General features: G+C 65.5%; 1 protein-coding gene and 1 pseudogene across 2 annotated transcripts; both read right to left on the bottom strand.

Annotated features, from left to right (window-relative positions):
- Positions 1–343: 343 nt before the first annotated feature.
- Positions 344–710, bottom strand: LOC148591857 (H/ACA ribonucleoprotein complex subunit 3-like; annotated as a pseudogene). The gene is made up of 2 exons (XR_015914011.1): positions 657–710; positions 344–483 (listed from the first exon to the last, which is right to left on the bottom strand). The product of XR_015914011.1 is annotated as an H/ACA ribonucleoprotein complex subunit 3-like (transcript).
- A 1173-nt stretch (positions 711–1883) lies between these two features.
- LOC148591856 (tetratricopeptide repeat protein 5-like) lies at positions 1884–16475 on the bottom strand. The gene is made up of 10 exons (XM_088536673.1): positions 16470–16475; positions 15475–15595; positions 13949–14259; positions 11701–11842; positions 10684–10775; positions 9605–9661; positions 8753–8899; positions 7546–7739; positions 5663–5807; positions 1884–2153 (listed from the first exon to the last, which is right to left on the bottom strand). Exons 1-10 carry the CDS (start codon positions 16473–16475, stop codon positions 1884–1886), a joined length of 1485 nt encoding a protein of 494 aa, XP_088392799.1.
- Positions 16476–18677: the final 2202 nt, after the last annotated feature.

Raw genomic sequence — 18677 nt, 5'->3', positions numbered from 1 at the left:
GAGGCCACGCCCCCTCCCTCAGACCCGCCCCCCTCCTCCCAGGCCCTCAAACCCCGCCCCTTCCAGACCCCGCCCCTTCCAGACCCCGCCCACCGCGGCGGCCATCTTGTCCCCCCCATAGACCCCTCCCATTGGGTCCCCCCTATTCACCACGCGCCGCCGCGTCACGTGGCCACCGCCTTTATTCACCGGAAGCGCCGCCCTGTCCCCCCCCGCTCCGGGGGCACTTCCGCCTCGGTGCCGCGCGCGGCGCGTCCGGGCGGGCAACGCGCGGCGCCGCGCGGGAGGTTCCGGGGGGCGGGTTTTCACGCCGGTTCCGGTTCCGGCCGCCCCGGTTCCGGTCTCAGAGCAGCGGCCGCGGATGCTGCGTGGGCAGCACCCGGAAGCGCCGCTTCAGGCCCACCCGGTGCCGCGAGTATTTGTCGTCCGGGAGAAACGCGCCGGGTGCGCCGAGGCCGTGGCGCGACCGTCCGGGGCCCATTTCTGCGCCGCAACCGGAAGCGCCCGTTACCAACGCGCTCCCCACTTCCGCCCTTATTCCGCCCCTCATTCCCCCCCCCATCAGTTCCGGTGTCTCCCCCCCCCCCAAACCGGAGCCTCCCGGTTCCGCTCCCCCCCCCCCCGGTGCTCCCGGTTTCCGCTTCCGCTTCCGGTACCTTCAGGGTGTAGACCCGCTCCCCGCGCTCGTTCTCGTAGAACTGCAGGAACATGGCGGCCGCCGCGCGCTGCGCGCAAAGGATCCCGGGAGGAGCCCGCGCGCTGACGTCACCGCCGCGCGGCCCCGGCGCCGCGCGCGGGGAGCGCTGGGAAATGGAGTCCGCGGCCGCCATTGGGAGCCCCATAGGGGCCAATAGGGAGCCATGGGGCTGCCCCATAGGGACCCCCCGCCCCATAGGGACCCATAGGGAGCCATGGGGCTGCCCCATAGGGACCCCCTGCCCCATAGGGACCCCCTGCCCCATAGGGACCCCCTGCCACATAGTGATCCATTGGAATCCCCATAGGGGTCCCCTTGCCAAATAGTGATCCATTGGGTTCCATTGGGCCCCTGCGTCACCATGGATACCCCCCCCCCCCATTTTAACGGCCACTTCCGGCCCATCATGGCGGCCGCGGAGCTGGAGCTGGAGCCCTACCTGGAGCAGCTGTGCGGGGGGCGGGACTTCGTGCGTCACGTGAGCGGGGAGGGGCCCCGGGAACCCCGTTGCCAAATAGGGAGCCATTGGGAGCCCCATAGGGAGCCCCTGCCAAATAGGGAGCCATTGGGAGCCCCATAGGGAGCCCCTGCCAAATAGGGAGCCATTGGGAGCCCCATAGGGACCCCCTTGCGCTGGCGCCGCTGCTGGAGGCGGAGCTCGGCCTAAGCCCCGCCCAGGTAACCCCTCCCCCTCCCGGAGGCCCCTCCCCCTGGGGGCGGGGCCGCCCTCGCGTTGGCCCCGCCCCCTTCCCGCAGCTGGTCGAGCGGCGCCTCCGCGAGCTCCGCCCCCCCGCCGGGACCAAGATGGCCGCCGCGGGAGAGCCCGCCCCTTCCAAGATGGCCGCCGAGGGACACCCCGCCCCTCCCAGCGTGGCCGCCGCAGAGGCCGCCGCCCCTTCCAAGATGGCCGCCGCGGGAGACCCCGCCCCTCCCAACATGGCCGCCGCCCCTTCCAAGATGGCCGCCGGCCCCGTGACCCGCCGGGCGGCCAAGATGGCCGCCAAGATGGCGGCGGCCGCCGCGGCTCCGCCCCCGGCGCGGGCCAACATGGCGGCGCCGCGGCGGGGCGGGGCCGGCGCGGCGGCCGCCATCTTGGCCGGGGGCGGAGCTGAGCCCTGATTGGCCGCTCGTTCCCCCCTCCCCCCGATGTCCCCAAGACTCCGGTGCCACCTCCGGGCCCCGCCTTTTATTGCGCCCCGCCCTTGGCGCCCGCGTGGGTGACGTCATCAGTGACGTCACCCGCGACATGTGGGATATTGGTGATGTCATCGGTGACGTCACGGGGGACACGGACGACGTCGCCGGGGGCGGCGGCCCCGCCCCTCCGCGAGGCCCCGCCCCCCGAGGGGGCGTGGCAGGTGACGCGGGCGGCGGCCTGGGCGCTGGGGGGGAGGGGCCGCCCGTTGAGCACCAGGGCCAGGGGGGTCGGGACCCGCACGGAGGAGAAGGACCAGACCTGGGGACAAAGGGGGACAATGGGGGGAATGGGGGGAATGGGGACAATGGGGGGACATGGGGACAATGGGGGCAATGGGGACAATGGGGGCAATGGGGGCAATGGGGGCAATGGGGGGAATGGGGGGAATGGGGGGAATGGGGGGAATGGGGGCAATGGGGACAATGGGGGTGTTGGGGACAATGGGGACAATGGGGACAATGGGGACAATGGGGACAATGGGGACAATGGGGGGAATGGGGACAATGGGGACAATGGGGGCAATGGGGACAATGGGGGTGTTGGGGACAATGGGGACAATGGGGTCAATGGGGGCAATGGGGACAATGGGGACAATGGGGACAATGGGGACAATGGGGACAATGGGGGGAATGGGGGGAATGGGGACAACGGGGACAATGGGGGCGATGGGGACAATGGGGACAATGGGGACAATGGGGACAATGGGGTCAATGGGGGGAATGGGGGGAATGGGGGCAATGGGGTCAATGGGGGGAATGGGGACAATGGGGACATTGGGGCTGTTGGGGACACCAAGGGGCCCCATGGACCCGCATGTGGCCCCAATGGCCACCAGGGGTCCCCAATGGCCCCCGTTAACCCCCATCGGCCCCCATTGGCTCCCATTGACCCCGTTGGCCCCGATTGGCCCGGTTTTGGCCCGGTTTGGCCCGGGTCTGGCCCCACCTCCACACGGTGCTGCCGCAGGACAGGGGCCGCCAGGGCCAGCCCCCATTGACCCCATTGACCCCATCGACCCCCATTGGCTCCCATTGACCCCCATTGACCCCCATTGAGCCCCATTGACCCCCATTGGCTCCCAATGACCCCCATCGACCCCCATTGGCTCCCATTGACCCCCATTGACCCCCATTGACCCCATCGACCCCCATTGGCTCCCATTGACCCCCATTGACCCTCATTGACCCCCATTGACCCCCATTGACCCTCATTGACCCCCATTGACCCCCGTTGACCCCCATCGGCCCCCATCAACCCCCATTGGCTCCCATTGACTCCCGTTGACCCCTATTGACCCCCATTGGCTCCCATTGACCCCCATTGGCTGCCATTGACTCCCGTTGACCCCCATTGATCCCCATTGGCTCCCATTGACCCCGTTGGCCCCGATTGGCCCGGTTTGGCCCGGTTTTGGCCCGGTTTTGGCCCCACCTCCCCGCGCTCCTCCACGCAGTGCTGCCGCAGGACAGGGGCCGCCAGGGCCAGCCCCCATTGACCCCATTGACCCCCATTGACCCCATTGACCCTCATTGACCCCATTGACCCTCATTGACCCTCATCGGCTCCCATTGACCCCCATTGACCCTCATTGACCCTCATTGGCCCCCATTGACCCTCATTGACCCCCATTGACCCCATTGACCCTCATTGGCCCCCATTGACCCCCATCGACCCCCATTGACCCCCGTTGACACCCATTGGCTCCCATTGACCCCATTGGCCCCCATTGACCCCCATTGACCCCCATTGGCTGCCATTGACCCCCGTTGACCCTCATCAGCCCCCATTAACTCCCGTTGACCCCCATTGACCCCCATTGGCTGCCATTGACTCCCATTGACCCCCATTGAGCCCCATTGACCCCCATTGGCTCCCATTGACCCCCATTGACCCCATTGACCCTCATTGGCCCCCATTGACCCCCATCGACCCCCATTGACCCTCATTGACCCCCGTTGGCTCCCATTGACCCCCATTGAGCCCCATTGACCCCCATTGACCCCCATTGGCTGCCATTGACCCCCGTTGACCCTCATCAGCCCCCATTAACTCCCGTTGACCCCCGTTGGCTCCCATTGACCCCCATTGGCCCCCATTGACTCCCATTGACCCCCATTGACTCCTATTGATCCCCATTGGCCCCCATTGACCCCCGTTGACCCCCATCGGCTCCCATTGACCCCATCGACCCCCACTGGCTCCCATTGACCCCGTTGGCCCCCGTTGGGCCGATTGTCCCAGTTTGGCCCGGGTCTGGCCCCACCTCCCCGCGCTCCTCCACGCGGTGCTGCCGCAGGACGGGGGCCGCCAGGGCCAGCCCCCATTGACCCCATTGACCCCATTGACCCTCATCGACCCCCATCGGCCCCCATTGGCTCCCATTGACCCCATTGGCCCCCATTGACCCCCATTGGCTCCCATTGACCCCATTGGCCCCCATTGACCCCCCGTTGACCCCCATTGGCTCCTATTGACGCCCATTGGCCCCCATTGACTCCCGTTGACCCCCATTGGCTCCTATTGATCCCCATCGGCTCCCATTGACCCCATTGGCCCCCGTTGACCCGCGTTGACCCCCATCGGCCCCCATCGACCCCCATTGGCTCCCATTGACCCCCATTGGCTCCCATTGACCCCCATTGGCTGCCATTGACTCCCGTTGACCCCCATTGATCCCCATTGGCTCCCATTGACCCCGTTGGCCCCGATTGGCCCGGTTTTGGCCCGGCTCTGGCCCCACCTCCCCGCGCTCCTCCACGCGGTGCTGCCGCAGGACGGGGGCCGCCAGGGCCAGCCCCCATTGACCCCATTGACCCTCATTGACCCCCATTGACCCCCATTGGCTCCCATTGAGCCCCATTGACCCCCATTGGCTCCCATTGACCCCCATTGACCCCCATTGACACCCATTGAGCCCCATTGACCCCATCGGCCCCCATTGGCTCCCTTTGACCCCATTGGCCCCCATTGACCCCCGTTGACACCCATTGGCTCCTATTGACACCCATTGGCCCCCATTGACTCCCGTTGACCCCCATTGGCTCCTATTGATCCCCATCGGCTCCCATTGACCCCATTGGCCCCCGTTGACCCCTGTTGACCCCCATCGGCCCCCGTTGACCCCCGTTGACCCCCATTGGCTCCCATTGACCCCCATTGGCTGCCATTGACTCCCGTTGACCCCCATTGATCCCCATTGACCCCCATCAGCTCCCGTTGGCCCCCATTGTCCCGGTTTTGTCCCGGTTTTGGCCCGGTTTTGGCCCCACCTCCCCGCGCTCCTCCACGCGGTGCTGCCGCAGGACGGGGGCCGCCAGGGCCAGCCCCCATTGACCCCATTGACCCCATCGACCCCATTGACCCTCATTGACCCCATTGACCCCCATTGACCCTCATCGGCTCCCATTGACCCTCATTGACCCCCGTTGGCTCCCATTGACCCCCATTGGCCCCCATTGACCCCCATTGGCTGCCATTGACCCCCGTTGACCCTCATCAGCCCCCATTAACTCCCGTTGACCCCCATTGGCTCCCATTGACCCCCATTGACCCTCATTGACCCCCATTGGCTCCCATTGACCCCCATTGGCCCCCATTGACTCCCGTTGACCCCCATTGGCTCCCAATGACCCCCATTAACCCCCATCAGCCCCCATTGACTCCCGTTGACCCCCATTGATCCCCATTGGCTCCCGTTGACCCCCGTTGGCCCCCATTGGCCCAGTTTGGCCCGGTTTTGGCCCGGTTTGGCCCGGTTGTGGCCCCACCTCCCCGCGCTCCTCCACGCGGTGCTGCCGCAGGACGGGGGCCGCCAGGGCCAGCGCGTCGCCCACGCGGGGGGCCCAGCCGGGCGCCGCGTTGAACACGTTGAGGGCCAGGGGGGTCCCGGCGGCGTCGGCCACGCCCACCGTGCTGTGACGTCATCACGACATCACCGTGACATCAGCACGACGTCACCGTGATGCCACCGCCCCCGGGCGACCTCGTTGGGTGGGGGCAAAATGGCGGCTTGGGGAGGGGGGCGGGGACGCGCCGGGGGGGCCCCTATGGGATCTGTGATGTCATCACACAGGTGTGACGTCATCAAACGCATGTGACGTCATGGGTGTGAGCCCTATAGGGCTCCATAAGGGGGACATTGGGGCCCTGGGGACACCCTAGGGGGACACGGGGAGCCCTATGGGGACACCTGGAGGTGCCACCAAGGTCTCCATGTGACCCGTGATGTCATCACACAGGTGTGACGTCATCAAACATGTGACATCATGCGTGCGATTCCTATAGGGCTCCATAGCGGGGCGCTGGAGGGCATTGGGGACCCTGGGGGGACATTGGGGACATTGGGGACACGTTGGGGACACACTAGGGATAATGGGGACACCATGGGGACATTGGGGACACATTGGGGACATTGGGGACATTTGGGACACATTGGGGACGTTGTGGACATGGGGACATGTTGGAGGGACATTGGGGACACTGAGGACACACTGGGGACACCTTGGGGACAATGGGGACACCTTGGGGACATTGGGGACACCTTGGGGACATTGGGGACATTGGGGACATTGGGGACACACTAGGGACAATGGGGACACCTTGGGGACACCTTGGGGACACCTTGGTGACACCTTGGGGACATTGGGGACACCTTGGGGACACTCACACGGGGACGCCCTCCGGTGGCGCCAGGCTGAACAGCACCCGCAGCAGCAGCGCCCGGCCCGGGTTGGGGACATTGGGGGGACATTGGGGACATGGGGACACATTGGGGACATTGGGGACACCTTGGGGACATTGGGGACATTGGGGACACACTAGGGACAATGGGGACACCTTGGGGACACCTTGGGGACATTGGTGACACCTTGGGGACATTGGGGACATTGGGGACACACTGGGGACATGGGGACACCTTGGGGACGTTGGGGACACCCTGGGGACACCTTGGGGACATTGGGGACACTGGGGACATTGGGGGGACATTGGGGACATTGGGGACACATTGGGGACACTGGGGACATGGGGACACCTTGGGGACACTGGGGACACCTTGGGGACACTTTGGGGACCTTGGGGACATTGGGGACACCTTGGGGACACTGAGGACACCATGGGGACACCTTGGGGACACCTTGGGGACATTGGTGACACCTTGGGGACACTGGGGACATGGGGACACCTTGGGGACACTGGGGACATTGGGGATACCTTGGGGACACTGAGGACACCTTGGGGACACCTTGGGGACACCTTGGGGACACCTTGGGGACATTGGGGACACCTTGGGGACACCTTGGGGACATTGGGGACATGGGGACACCTTGGGGACACTGAGGACACCTTGGGGACACCTTGGGGACACCTTGGGGACATGGGGACACCTTGGGGACATTGGGGACACCTTGGTGACACCTTGGGGACATTGGTGACACCCTGGGGACACCTTGGGGACACCTTGGGGACACCTTGGGGACACTCACACGGGGACGCCCTCCGGTGGCGCCAGGCTGAACAGCACCCGCAGCAGCAGCGCCCGGCCCGGGTTGGGGACATCGGGGGGACATTGGGGACATGGGGACACCTTGGGGACATTGGGGACACCCTGGGGACACCTTGGGGACATTGGGGACACCCTGGGGACACTCACACGGGGACGCCCTCCGGTGGCGCCAGGCTGAACAGCACCCGCAGCAGCAGCGCCCGGCCCGGGTTGGGGACGTCGGGGACCAACGCGGCCACCGGCGTCGGGGACATCGGGGACGGCCCCGTCCCCAAGGGGCCCAGCAGGGCCGGGGACAGCGACGCCAAGAGGGGGCGGAGCCGCCGCGCCGGGACCTTCCCCTGGGGGGCGGAGCCGGCTTAGCCCCGCCCACTGGGGACCGCCTTGTCCCCAATGTCCCCCCAATGTCCCCCAATGTCCCCCCCAGGTCCCCAAGGTCACCCCAATGTCCCCAATGTCCCCTCAATGTCCCCATGTCCCCCCATGTCCCCAAGGTCACCCCAATGTCCCCCCAATGTCCCCCAATGTCCCCAAGGTCCCCCCAATGTCCCCTCAATGTCCCCCCATATCCCCAATGTCCCCCAATGTCCCCAAGGTCCCCCAATGTCCCCAAGGTCCCCCCAATGTCCCCAATGTGTCCCCAATGTCCCCTCAATGTCCCCCCATGTCCCCAAGGTAACCCCATTGTCCCCAATGTCCCCATTGTCCCCCCATGTCCCCCAATGTCCCCATGTCCCCCATTATCCCCATGTCCCCCATTGTCCCCATTGTCCCCCCATGTCCCCCAATGTCCCCCCATTGCCCCCACGTCCCCCCATGTCCCCATGTCCCCCCATTGCCCCCCATGTCCCCCCATTGCCCCCAATGTCCCCATTGTCCCCCCAATGTCCCCATGTCCCCCATGTCCCCATTTATCCCCATGTTCCCCCACGTCCCCCATTGCCCCCATGTCCCCTCATTGTCCCCCCATTGTCCCCATGTCCCCCCATTATCCCCATTGTCCCCCATGTCCCCCCATTATCCCCACGTCCCCCATGCCCCCCAATTATCCCCATGTCCCCCATTGTCCCCACATGTCCCCATTGTCCCCACGTCCCCCATTGTCCCCCCATTATCCCCATTGTCCCCCCATTGCCCCATGTCCCCCCATGTCCCCCATTGTCCCCTATGTCCCCCCATGTCCCCTCATTGTCCCCCATTGTCTCCATGTCCCCTCATTGTCCCCATGTCCCCCCACATCCCCCATGTCCCCCATTGTCCCCACATGTCCCCATTGTCCCCACGTCCCCCCATTGTCCCCATTGTCCCCACGTCCCCCCCTTGTCCCCATTGTCCCCCCCCATGGCGCTGTCACCCGGTGCCGCAGCAGGTGGCAGAGGCGCCGCAGGAAGCGCCGCAGCCGCCGCCGCCTCCTCCGGGGCTCCGCCCACCCGGGGCGGAGCTCGGCCGCCCGCGCCAGGGCCGCCAGCGCCGCCCCGAACTGCTCCGTGAACTGCAGCAGCTGGACACGCCCCCCCGGTGACGTCACGGCCACGCCCACCCCCGAAAACCCCGCCCACCCCGCGAAAACCCCGCCCCTCCATCCCAAACCCCGCCCCCGCGGCGCCTTTAAGAGCCCCGGGGCTCCCCCGCCCCCTCCCGCGCTGCCCCAGGCCCCGCCCACCCCCGCAAGCCCCGCCCCTCTGCTCCAAACCCCGCCCCTCCGCTCCAAACCCCGCCCCCGCGGCGCCTTTAAGAGCCCCGGGGCTCCCCCGCCCCCTCCCGCGCTGCCCCAGGCCCCGCCCACCCCCGCAAGCCCCGCCCATCTACTCCAAACCCCGCCCACGCGGCCCCTTTAAGAGCCCCGGGGCTCCCCCGCGCCCCCTAGCCCCGCCCACGCGGACCCAGGCCCCGCCCACCCCGCAGCCCCCCCCCCCCCCCCGGTTTCTCCTTATAGGGCCCCGGGGCTCCCCCGCCCTCCCCGCCCGTGGCCCCGCCCACTCGCTTCTAGCCCCGCCCCCGAGGGGGCCTTTATGGCCCCCCTCCCTGGCCCCGCCCACCCCCTCCTACTCCTCCCCCCCCCCCCCCCGGCGGCTCCTTCTAAACCCTAGGGGCTCCCCCGGCCCCGCCCCCGCCCCCTCGTTTAGGCCCCGCCCCCGGCTTAAACCCCGCCCCCGTTTAAACCCCGCCCCCGTTAGGCCCCGCCCCCTTAGGCCCCGCCCCTCACCGCCGCCCGGTTCAGGTGCAGGTCGGCGTTGCGGGCGGCCCGCGGGTCCACCTGCTCCTGGGGGGGGGAAAGGGGGCGGAGTCAGCGCCCCGGACACGCCCCCTCGCCCCCAGCCCCGCCCATTCGCCCCTAGCCCCGCCCACAGAAACCCCAGCCCCCTCCCGCAGCCTGACCCCTAAAGCCACGCCCACCCCCTATAGCCACGCCCCATAGCCACGCCCACCGGCCACATAACCCCGCCCACCTCCATCGCCCCGCCCACCTCCCCTAGCCCCGCCCACACCCCATGAATACCCAGCTCCGCCCCCCAGCCCCATTGCACCCCCCCCCCCACGGGCCCATAGACCCGCCCTTAGCACCGCCCCCAAACCTTTAGCCCCGCCCCCAAGCCTTTAACCCCACCCGCAGGCCTTTAGCCCCGCCCCCCGGATCCCCTCAGCCCCATTGCAATGCCCCCGGCCTATAGCCCCGCCCCTTCTCTTAGCCCTTCCCCTTTGTCCCGGCCCCCTCCCTTAGCCCCGCCCCCAGGCCTATAGCCCCGCCCCCAGCCCCCCCTCAGCCCCATTGCACCCCCCCCGGCCCATAACCCCGCCCCCTCCCTTCACCCCGCCCCCTCCCTTAGCCCCTCCCCCTTAGCCCCGCCCTCTCCCTTAGCCCCGCCCCCACCCCCCCAAATTCCCCCCCCGCCCCCGGCCACAGCAGCCCCATTGCAACCCCCCCCGGCCCTTAGCCCCTCCCCCCTTTAGCCCCGCCCCCTCCCTTAGCCCCTCCCCTCCCCTTGGCCCCGCCCCCCTGGACCACCTCAGCCTCATTGCAACCCCCCCCCAGCCCATAGCCCCTTCCCATCCCTTAGCCCCGCCCCGTCCCTTAGCCCCTCCCCTCCCCTTTTAGCCCCGCCCCCCGTTGGCCCCGCCCCTCCGCTGGGCCCGCCCCCCCGGACCACCTCAGCCTCATTGGAAACCCCCCTCCCCAGCCCATAGCCCCTTCCCATCCCTTAGCCCCTTCCCATCCCTTAGCCCCGCCCCTCCCGCTGGCCCCGCCCCCCGCTGGCCCCGCCCCCCGCTGGCCCCGCCCCTCACCGCGCGGGCGTAGGCGGCCAAGGCGCTGCGGGCGGCGCCGGGGCCCTGCCCCCCTGCGAAGAACAGGGAGACGTAGGCGTTGCCAAGGACGACTGCAAGGGATCATGGGAGCGTGAGCGGGAACGGCCCGGGATGACCCGGGAGTGACCCGGGATAACGGGGGAATGACACGGGAATGACCCGGGATAACACGGGATAACACAGGAATGATCCAGGAATGATCCGGGAATGACACGGGAATGACGCAGGATAACACGGGATAACATGGGAATGACCCAGGATAACATGGGAATGACGTGGGAATGACATGGGATAACACGGGAATGACCCGGGATAATGTGGGAATGACGTGGGAATGACACGGGAATGACGTGGGAATGACGTGGGAATGACACGGGATAACACGGGAATGACACGGGATAACATGGGAATGACCCGGGAATGACCCGGGATAACACGGGAATGACACGGGAATGACCCGGGAATGACACAGGATGACACGGGAAGGACACCCATGTCCCCACCGTGTCCCCAATGTCCCCAACGTGTCCCCATGTCCCCAACGTGTCCCCAATGTCCCCAACATGTCCCCAATGTCCCCAACATGTCCCCAACGTGTCCCCATGTCCCCAACGTGTCCCCATTGTCCCCATTGTCCCCATTGTCCCCATACGCCAGTTCCGGCCATCCCGGGGGTCGCAGCGCACGGCGCCCTTGGCCACCTCCACGCTCTGCTCCGTGTCCCCAACGTCCCCAACGTCCCCAACGTGTCCCCATGTCCCCCCCGTGTCCCCATTGTCCCCATTGTCCCCATACGCCAGTTGCGGCCATCCCGGGGGTCGCAGCGCACGGCGCCCTTGGCCACCTCCACGCTCTGCTCCGTGTCCCCAACGTGTCCCCAACGTGTCCCCAACGTGTCCCCAATGTCCCCAATGTCCCCACCGTGTCCCCCCCGTGTCCCCAACGTGTCCCCAACATGTCCCCAACGTGTCCCCATTGTCCCCATTGTCCCCATACGCCAGTTCCGGCCATCCCGGGGGTCGCAGCGCACGGCGCCCTTGGCCACCTCCACGCTCTGCTCCGTGTCCCCAACGTCCCCAACGGGTCCCCCCTGGCGCAGGGCCTGGGACAGGGCCCGGAGCGCCCCCGCGTGGGGACCCTGCGTGACAAGGACACGGGAAGGACACGCTAAGGACACGCGAAGGACACGTGTCCCCAAGGTGTCCCCAAGGTGTCCCCAAAGACCCCCCAAAATCCCCAAATCCCACAGAAATGCCCCAAAATGCGGCCCCAAAGTGTCCCCATGCACATGCTAAGGACACGCTAAGGACACGCGAAGGACACGTGTCCCCAAGGTGTCCCCAAGGTGTCCCCAAGGTGTCCCCAAAGACCCCCAAATTCCACAGAAATGCCCCAAAATGTGGCCCCAAAGTGTCCCCAAAGTGTCCCCATGCACATGCTAAGGACACGCGAAGGACACGTGTCCCCAAGGTGTCCCCAAGGTGTCCCCAAAGACCCCCGAAATCGCCAAATCCCACAGAAATGCCCCAAAATGCAGCCCCAAAGTGTCCCCAAAGTGTCCCCAAGGTGTCCCCAAAGACCCCCCAAATCGCCAAATCCCACAGAAATGCCCCAAAATGTGGCCCCAAAGTGTCCCCATAGTGTCCCCATGCACATGACAAGGACACGGGAAGGACACGCTAAGGACACGTGTCCCCAAGGTGTCCCCAAAGACCCCCAAAAATCCCCAAATCCCACAGAAATGCCCCAAAATGCAGCCCCAAAGTGTCCCCAAAGTGTCCCCATGCACATGCTAAGGACACACTAAGGACACGCGAAGGACACACTAAGGACACGTGTCCCCAAGGTGTCCCCAAAGTGTCCCCAAGGTGTCCCCAAAGACCCCCGAAATCCCCAAATCCCACAGAAATGCCCCAAAATGCGGCCCCAAAGTGTCCCCATAGTGTCCCCATGCACACGCTAAGGACACGCTAAGGACACGGGAAGGACACGTGTCCCCAAGGTGTCCCCAAGGTGTCCCCAAAGACCCCCGAAATCCCCAAATCCCACAAAAATGCCCCAAAATGTGGCCCCAAAGTGTCCCCAAAGTGTCCCCATGCACATGCTAAGGACACGCTAAGGACACGCGAAGGACACGTGTCCCCAAGGTGTCCCCAAGGTGTCCCCAAAGTGTCCCCGAAATCCCCAAATCCCACAGAAATGCCCCAAAATGTGGCCCCAAAGTGTCCCCAAAGTGTCCCCATGCACACGGTAAGGACACGCTAAGGACACGTGAAGGACACGTGTCCCCAAGGTGTCCCCAAAGACCCCCAAAATCGCCAAATCCCACAGAAATGCCCCAAAATGCAGCCCCAGGGTGGCCCCCATGTCCCCAAGGTGTCCCCAATGTCCCCCCATTGTCCCCAATCCCCCCCATTGTCCCCAGTGTCCCCCCATGTCCCTGATGTCCCCTATGTCCCCAACATCCCCCATGTCCCCATGTCCCCAATATCCCCATTGTCCCCAATCCCCCCCATTGTCCCCAATGTCCCCCCATGTCCCCAATGTCCCCAATGTCCCCAACATCCCCCATGTCCCCAATGTCCCCCCATGTCCCCAATGTCCCCATTGTCCCCAATCCCCCCCATTGTCCCCAATCCCCCCCATTGTCCCCAGTGTCCCCCCATGTCCCCAATGTCCCCTATGTCCCCAACATCCCCCATGTCCCCTATGTCCCCATTGTCCCCAACATCCCCAACGTCCCCAATCCCCCCCATTGTCCCTGATGTCCCAAACGTCCCCATTGTCCCCAATCCCCCCCATGTCCCCAATCCTCCCCATTGTCCCCAATGTCCCCATTGTCCCTGGTGTCCCCCATGTTCCCCATGTCCCCAATGTCCCCAACATCCCCCATGTCCCCAATGTCCCCCCATGTCCCCAACATCCCCAACGTCCCCAATCCCCCCCATGTCCCCAATCCTCCCCATTGTCCCCAATCCCCCCAACGTCCCCATTGTCCCCAATGTCCCCATTGTCCCCAATCCCCCCATTGACCCCAATCCTCCCATTCCCCCCATTCCCCCCAATGTCCCCAACGTCCCCCCATTCCCCCCATTCCCCCCATTCCCCCCAATGTCCCCATTGTCCCCCCAACGTCCCCATTGTCCCCATCCCCCCCAATCCCCCCCATGTCCCCAATCCCCCCATTGTCCCCATCGTCCCCATTGTCCCCAATGTCCCCCCATTCCCCCCATTGTCCCCCCACCTGCTCCAACGCCCCCCGGAAGCAGCGCCGGGCCCCGCCCACGTCCCCCCGGTGCCACCGCAGCCGCCCCAGGTGCCACCAGGCGGCCGCCAGGCCGGGCGCCATCTTGAGCACGCGCCGCAGGGCGCCCTCCATGTTCCTGATGACGTCACCCATGACGTCACCGCTGCCGCCGATGACGTCACCGCTGTCGCCGATGACGGCGCCGCGGGGGGCGCCGGTGACGTCACCGGTGACGTCACGGCCGCGCGCCGCCAGGCTGAGCGCCCGGGCGCGCAGGAGCAGGGCCTGGGCCCACAGGGACGGCGGCACTGGGGACAATGGGGACAATGGGGACATCAGTGGGGACAATGGGGGCGTTGGGGGCGTTGGGGACAATGGGGGCAATGGGGACAATGCGGGGAATGGGGACACTGGGGGGAATGGGGACACATTGGGGACAATGGGGGCATTTGGGACAATGTGGGGGTGTCCCCAGCGCCATAGGGTGACACTGGGAGGGTCCCCAAGCCCATAGGGTGACACAAGGGGTGTCCCCAGCCCCATAGGGTGACACAAGGGGTGTCCCTAAGCCCATAGGGTGCCCCATAGGGTGTCCCCAGCCCCATAGGGTGCCCCATAGAGTGTCCCCAACCCCATAGGGTGACACTTAAGGTGTCCCCAAGCCCATAGGGTGACACAAGGGGTGTCCCCAGCCCCATAGGGTGACACACGGGATGTCCCCAGCCCCATAGGGTGACACAGGGGATGTCCCCAGCCCCATAGGCTGCCCCATAGAGTGTCCCCAAGCCCATAGGGTGACACAGGGGATGTCCCCAGCCCCATAGGGTGCCCCATAGGGCGTCCCCAGCCCCATAGGGTGACACTCAAGGTGTCCCCAAGCCCATAGGGTGCCACAGGGGATGTCCCCAGCCCCATAGGGTGCCCCATAGAGTGTCCCCAACCCCATAGGGTGCCACTCAAGGTGTCCCCAGCCCCATAGGCTGCCCCATAGAGTGTCCCCAACCCCATAGGGTGACACTCAAGGTGTCCCCAGCCCCATAGGGTGCCACAGCGGATGTCCCCAGCCCCATAGGCTGCCCCATAGAGTGTCCCCAGCCCCATAGGGTGCCCCATGGGATGTCCCCAACCCCATAGGGTGCCACAGGGGATGTCCCCAGCCCCATAGGCTGCCCCATAGAGTGTCCCCAACCCCATAGGGTGGCACAGGGGATGTCCCCAAGCCCACACGGTGCCACTCAAGGTGTCCCCAAGCCCATAGGGTGACACAGGGGATGTCCCCAGCCCCACAGGGTGCCACTCAAGGTGTCCCCCCGTGTCACCTGCCACCTCCTCCATGCGCCGCAGCGTCCTCAGCACCTCGGCCCGCAGCAGCTCCCGGCGCCGGCGCCGCGCGGCCGCGTCCCCGACGTCCCCGGTGTCCCCAATGTCACCGGTGTCACCATGACGGGTGTCCCCGGTGTCCCCGGTGTCCCCGGTGTCACCGCGACGGGTGTCCCCGGTGTCCCCGGTGTCGCTGTCCCCGCTGCTGTCGCCGTCGCCGCCGTCGTCCCCGTCGCTGTCGTCGCCGTCGTCGTCGCTGTCGTCGTAGCAACCGGCCGCCCCCCGCAGCCGGGCCCGGAAGCGGAAGAGCTCGGAGAGGAGGGCCTGGAAAAACACGGGAAAAGGGGGGGCCCCGGCGTCCGGGAGGGCCGTTAGCCCCGTTGCCAAATAGGGAGCCATTGGGATCCCCATAGGGAGCCCCCTGCCAAATAGGGAGCCATTGGGATCCCCATAGGGAGCCCCCTGCCAAATAGGGAGCCATTGGGAGCCCCATAGGGAGCCCCTGCCAAATAGGGATCCATTGGGAGCCCCATAGGGAGCCCCTGCCAAATAGGGAGCCATGGGGAGACCCATAGGGAGCCCCCTGCCAAATAGGGAGCCATTGGGAGCCCCATAGGGAGCCCCTGCCAAATAGGGAGCCATTGGGAGCCCCATAGGGAGCCCCTGCCAAATAGGGAGCCATTGGGAGCCCCATAGGGAGCCCCTGCCAAATAGGGAGCCATTGGGAGCCCCATAGGGAGCCCCTGCCAAATAGGGAGCCATTGGGAGCCCCATAGGGAGCCTCTTGCCAAATAGGGAGCCATTGGGAGCCCCATAGGGAGCCCCTGCCAAATAGGGAGCCATTGGGAGCCCCATAGGGAGCCCCTGCCAAATAGGGAGCCATTGGGAGCCCCATAGGGACCCCCCTGCCAAATAGGGAGCCATTGGGAGCCCCATAGGGACCCATTGCCACATAGTGATCCATGGGGAGCCCCATAGGGAGCCCCCTGCCAAATAGTGATCCATAGGGACCCAATAGTGACCCCTGCCCCATAGGGATCCATGGGGCTGCCCCATAGGGCCCCCCCCCGCCCCATAGGGCCCCGCCCACCTCCAGGCTCCTCAGCGCTTCCGCCCCCTCCGGGCCGCCGTCGCCGCCGCCATCTTGGGGCTCCCCCCCCGCGGCCTCCGGTACCGGCGGCGGCGGCTCCGGCCGCGCCGCCATGGCCACGCCCCCCCTCCCCTCCGCGCACTGCGCATGCGCGCCGCAGAGGGCGGGGGAGCACCTGCGCACGCGCACTCACCCCCGCCCCGTCCCCATGGCAACGCGCATGCGCCCCCGCCCCGTCCCCATGGCAACGCGCATGCGCGCCGCCCCCCCCAGCGCCCCCTTCCCACTGCGCATGCGCATCCCCCCTCCCTCCCGCGCGGGGCTTCCCGCCCTGAGGCGAAACCACGTGGCCGGCGGGGGGCGGGGGGGAGCAGCAAAAAAGAGCCGAAAACACCCCAAAAAGGTCAATTTTATTCCAAAATCAGCAGGTTTCCTGCAGCTGGAGCCTCTCGGGAAGCGCCTGGAGGAGGAAAAGGGAAGCGGGGGTTGGCGAAATGTGTCCGAGCCCCCCAACGGGGTTTGTGCGGCCCCGCAAATGCCGCCCGGCCCCGGGGCGGCCCCTCCGCGGGGCCCCGGCCGGGCGGGTGAAGGGGAGAAGCCGCCGCTTGGCTCTGCGACGCCGCCAAACCCCGGCGCCCGCGGCTGGCGGCGCCGGGGGGAACGCGGGTCGGGTGCGGGGGACACCGAAACGGGGTAAAATGAGGTAAAATCGGGAAAAAATGCGGGGAAAATGGGGTAAAACGGGGGGGAATGGGGGTTTTACCTCAGCGCGCCCCGGAGCTCCGCGCGCGCCGCCGCCGCGGGGCGGACTGAGGGGAGCGCGGCGCGGCGGCGGGGGGGGGAGGCGGGCGCGGTGACGTGGCGCCGCGCCATTGGCTGCCCGCGCGCGGCCGCGCCGCTGCCATTGGCTGGGGGCGTTATGCAAATGTGGGGAGGCCGCGCCCCTTCCCGGAGCGTGGATCACTATGTGGCAGGGGGTCCCTATGGGGCAGCCCTATGGCTCACTATGTGGCAGGGGTCCCTATGGGGCAGGGGGGATCCCTATGGGGTCTATGGGTCCCTATGGGGTCTATGGATCCCTATGGGGTCTATGGGTCCCTATGGGGTCTATAGGTCCCTATGGGGCACCTATGGGGTCTCTACGGGTCTCTATAGGGCAGCTATGGGGTCCCTGTTGGTCTCTATGGGGTCTCTATTTTGGGGATGTACAGGAACATATAGGGACCTATAGGGGACACATAGGGGTCTATAGGGGATGTATAGGGACCTAAAGGGGACAGATAGGGACACATAGAGGATGTATAGGAATGTATAGAGCCCATGGGGGACATATAGGGACCTATAGGGGATGTATAGGGGTCATATAGAGAGTTATAGCGATCTATAGGGGACATATAAGGACAGATAGGGGTTTTATAGGAATGTATAGAACGCATATGGGGCCTATAGGGGACATCTATGGACGTGTAGACGTCATATAGAGATCTCTGAGGGACATATAGGGACACATAGAGGGTGTATAGGAATGTATAGAACCCATAGGGGACATATAGGGACGTATAGGGGTCATATAGAGACCCACAGGGACCTATAGAGGACATATAGGGACAGATAGAGGTTGTATAGGAATGTATAGAACACATAGGGAACATATAGAGACATATAGGGGACATATATGGACATATCGGGGCCATACAGAGACCCACAGGGACCTATAGAGCACATATACAGATGTATAGAGGCCATATAGGAATGTCCCCATAGGGGGACATATAAGGGCCTATAGGGGATGTATAGGGACATATAGGGGTCATATAGGGACCTATAGCAGGCATATCGGGACAGATAGAGGATGTATAGGAACGTATCGAACCCATAGGAGACATATAGGTCCCTATAGGGGACGTATAGAGAATGTATAGGAATGTAGAGAACCCATAGGGGACATATAGGGGCCTATAGGGTTCATATAGGGATCCACAGGGACCTATAGAAGATATATAGGGACGTATAGAGGTTGTATAGGAATGTAGAGAACCCATAGGGGACATATAGGGGCCTATAGGGAACATATATGGGTCATATAGGGACCCACAGAGACCTATAGAAGATATATAGGGATGTATAGAGGTTGTATAGGAATGTATAGGACCCATAGGGGAGCTATAGGGGACACGGGGGGTCCAACGCGCTCCGCCCCGCCCCCCCTTTCCCAGCATGCCCTTGGCCCCGCCCCCCGCACGTATGTAAATTAACCTCATTAACGCACTGCAAATAAAGACCCAGGAGCCGCCATCTTGGAGGCCCTTTATTGCC

This window comes from Tinamus guttatus, unplaced genomic scaffold (assembly GCF_059628265.1).
Source record: "Tinamus guttatus ecotype Peru unplaced genomic scaffold, ASM5962826v1 Tinamus_guttatus_pri_ptg000695l, whole genome shotgun sequence".
NCBI classification, from domain to species: Eukaryota; Metazoa; Chordata; class Aves; order Tinamiformes; family Tinamidae; genus Tinamus; species Tinamus guttatus.
This window is presented reverse-complemented; position numbering and strand designations above follow the sequence as displayed.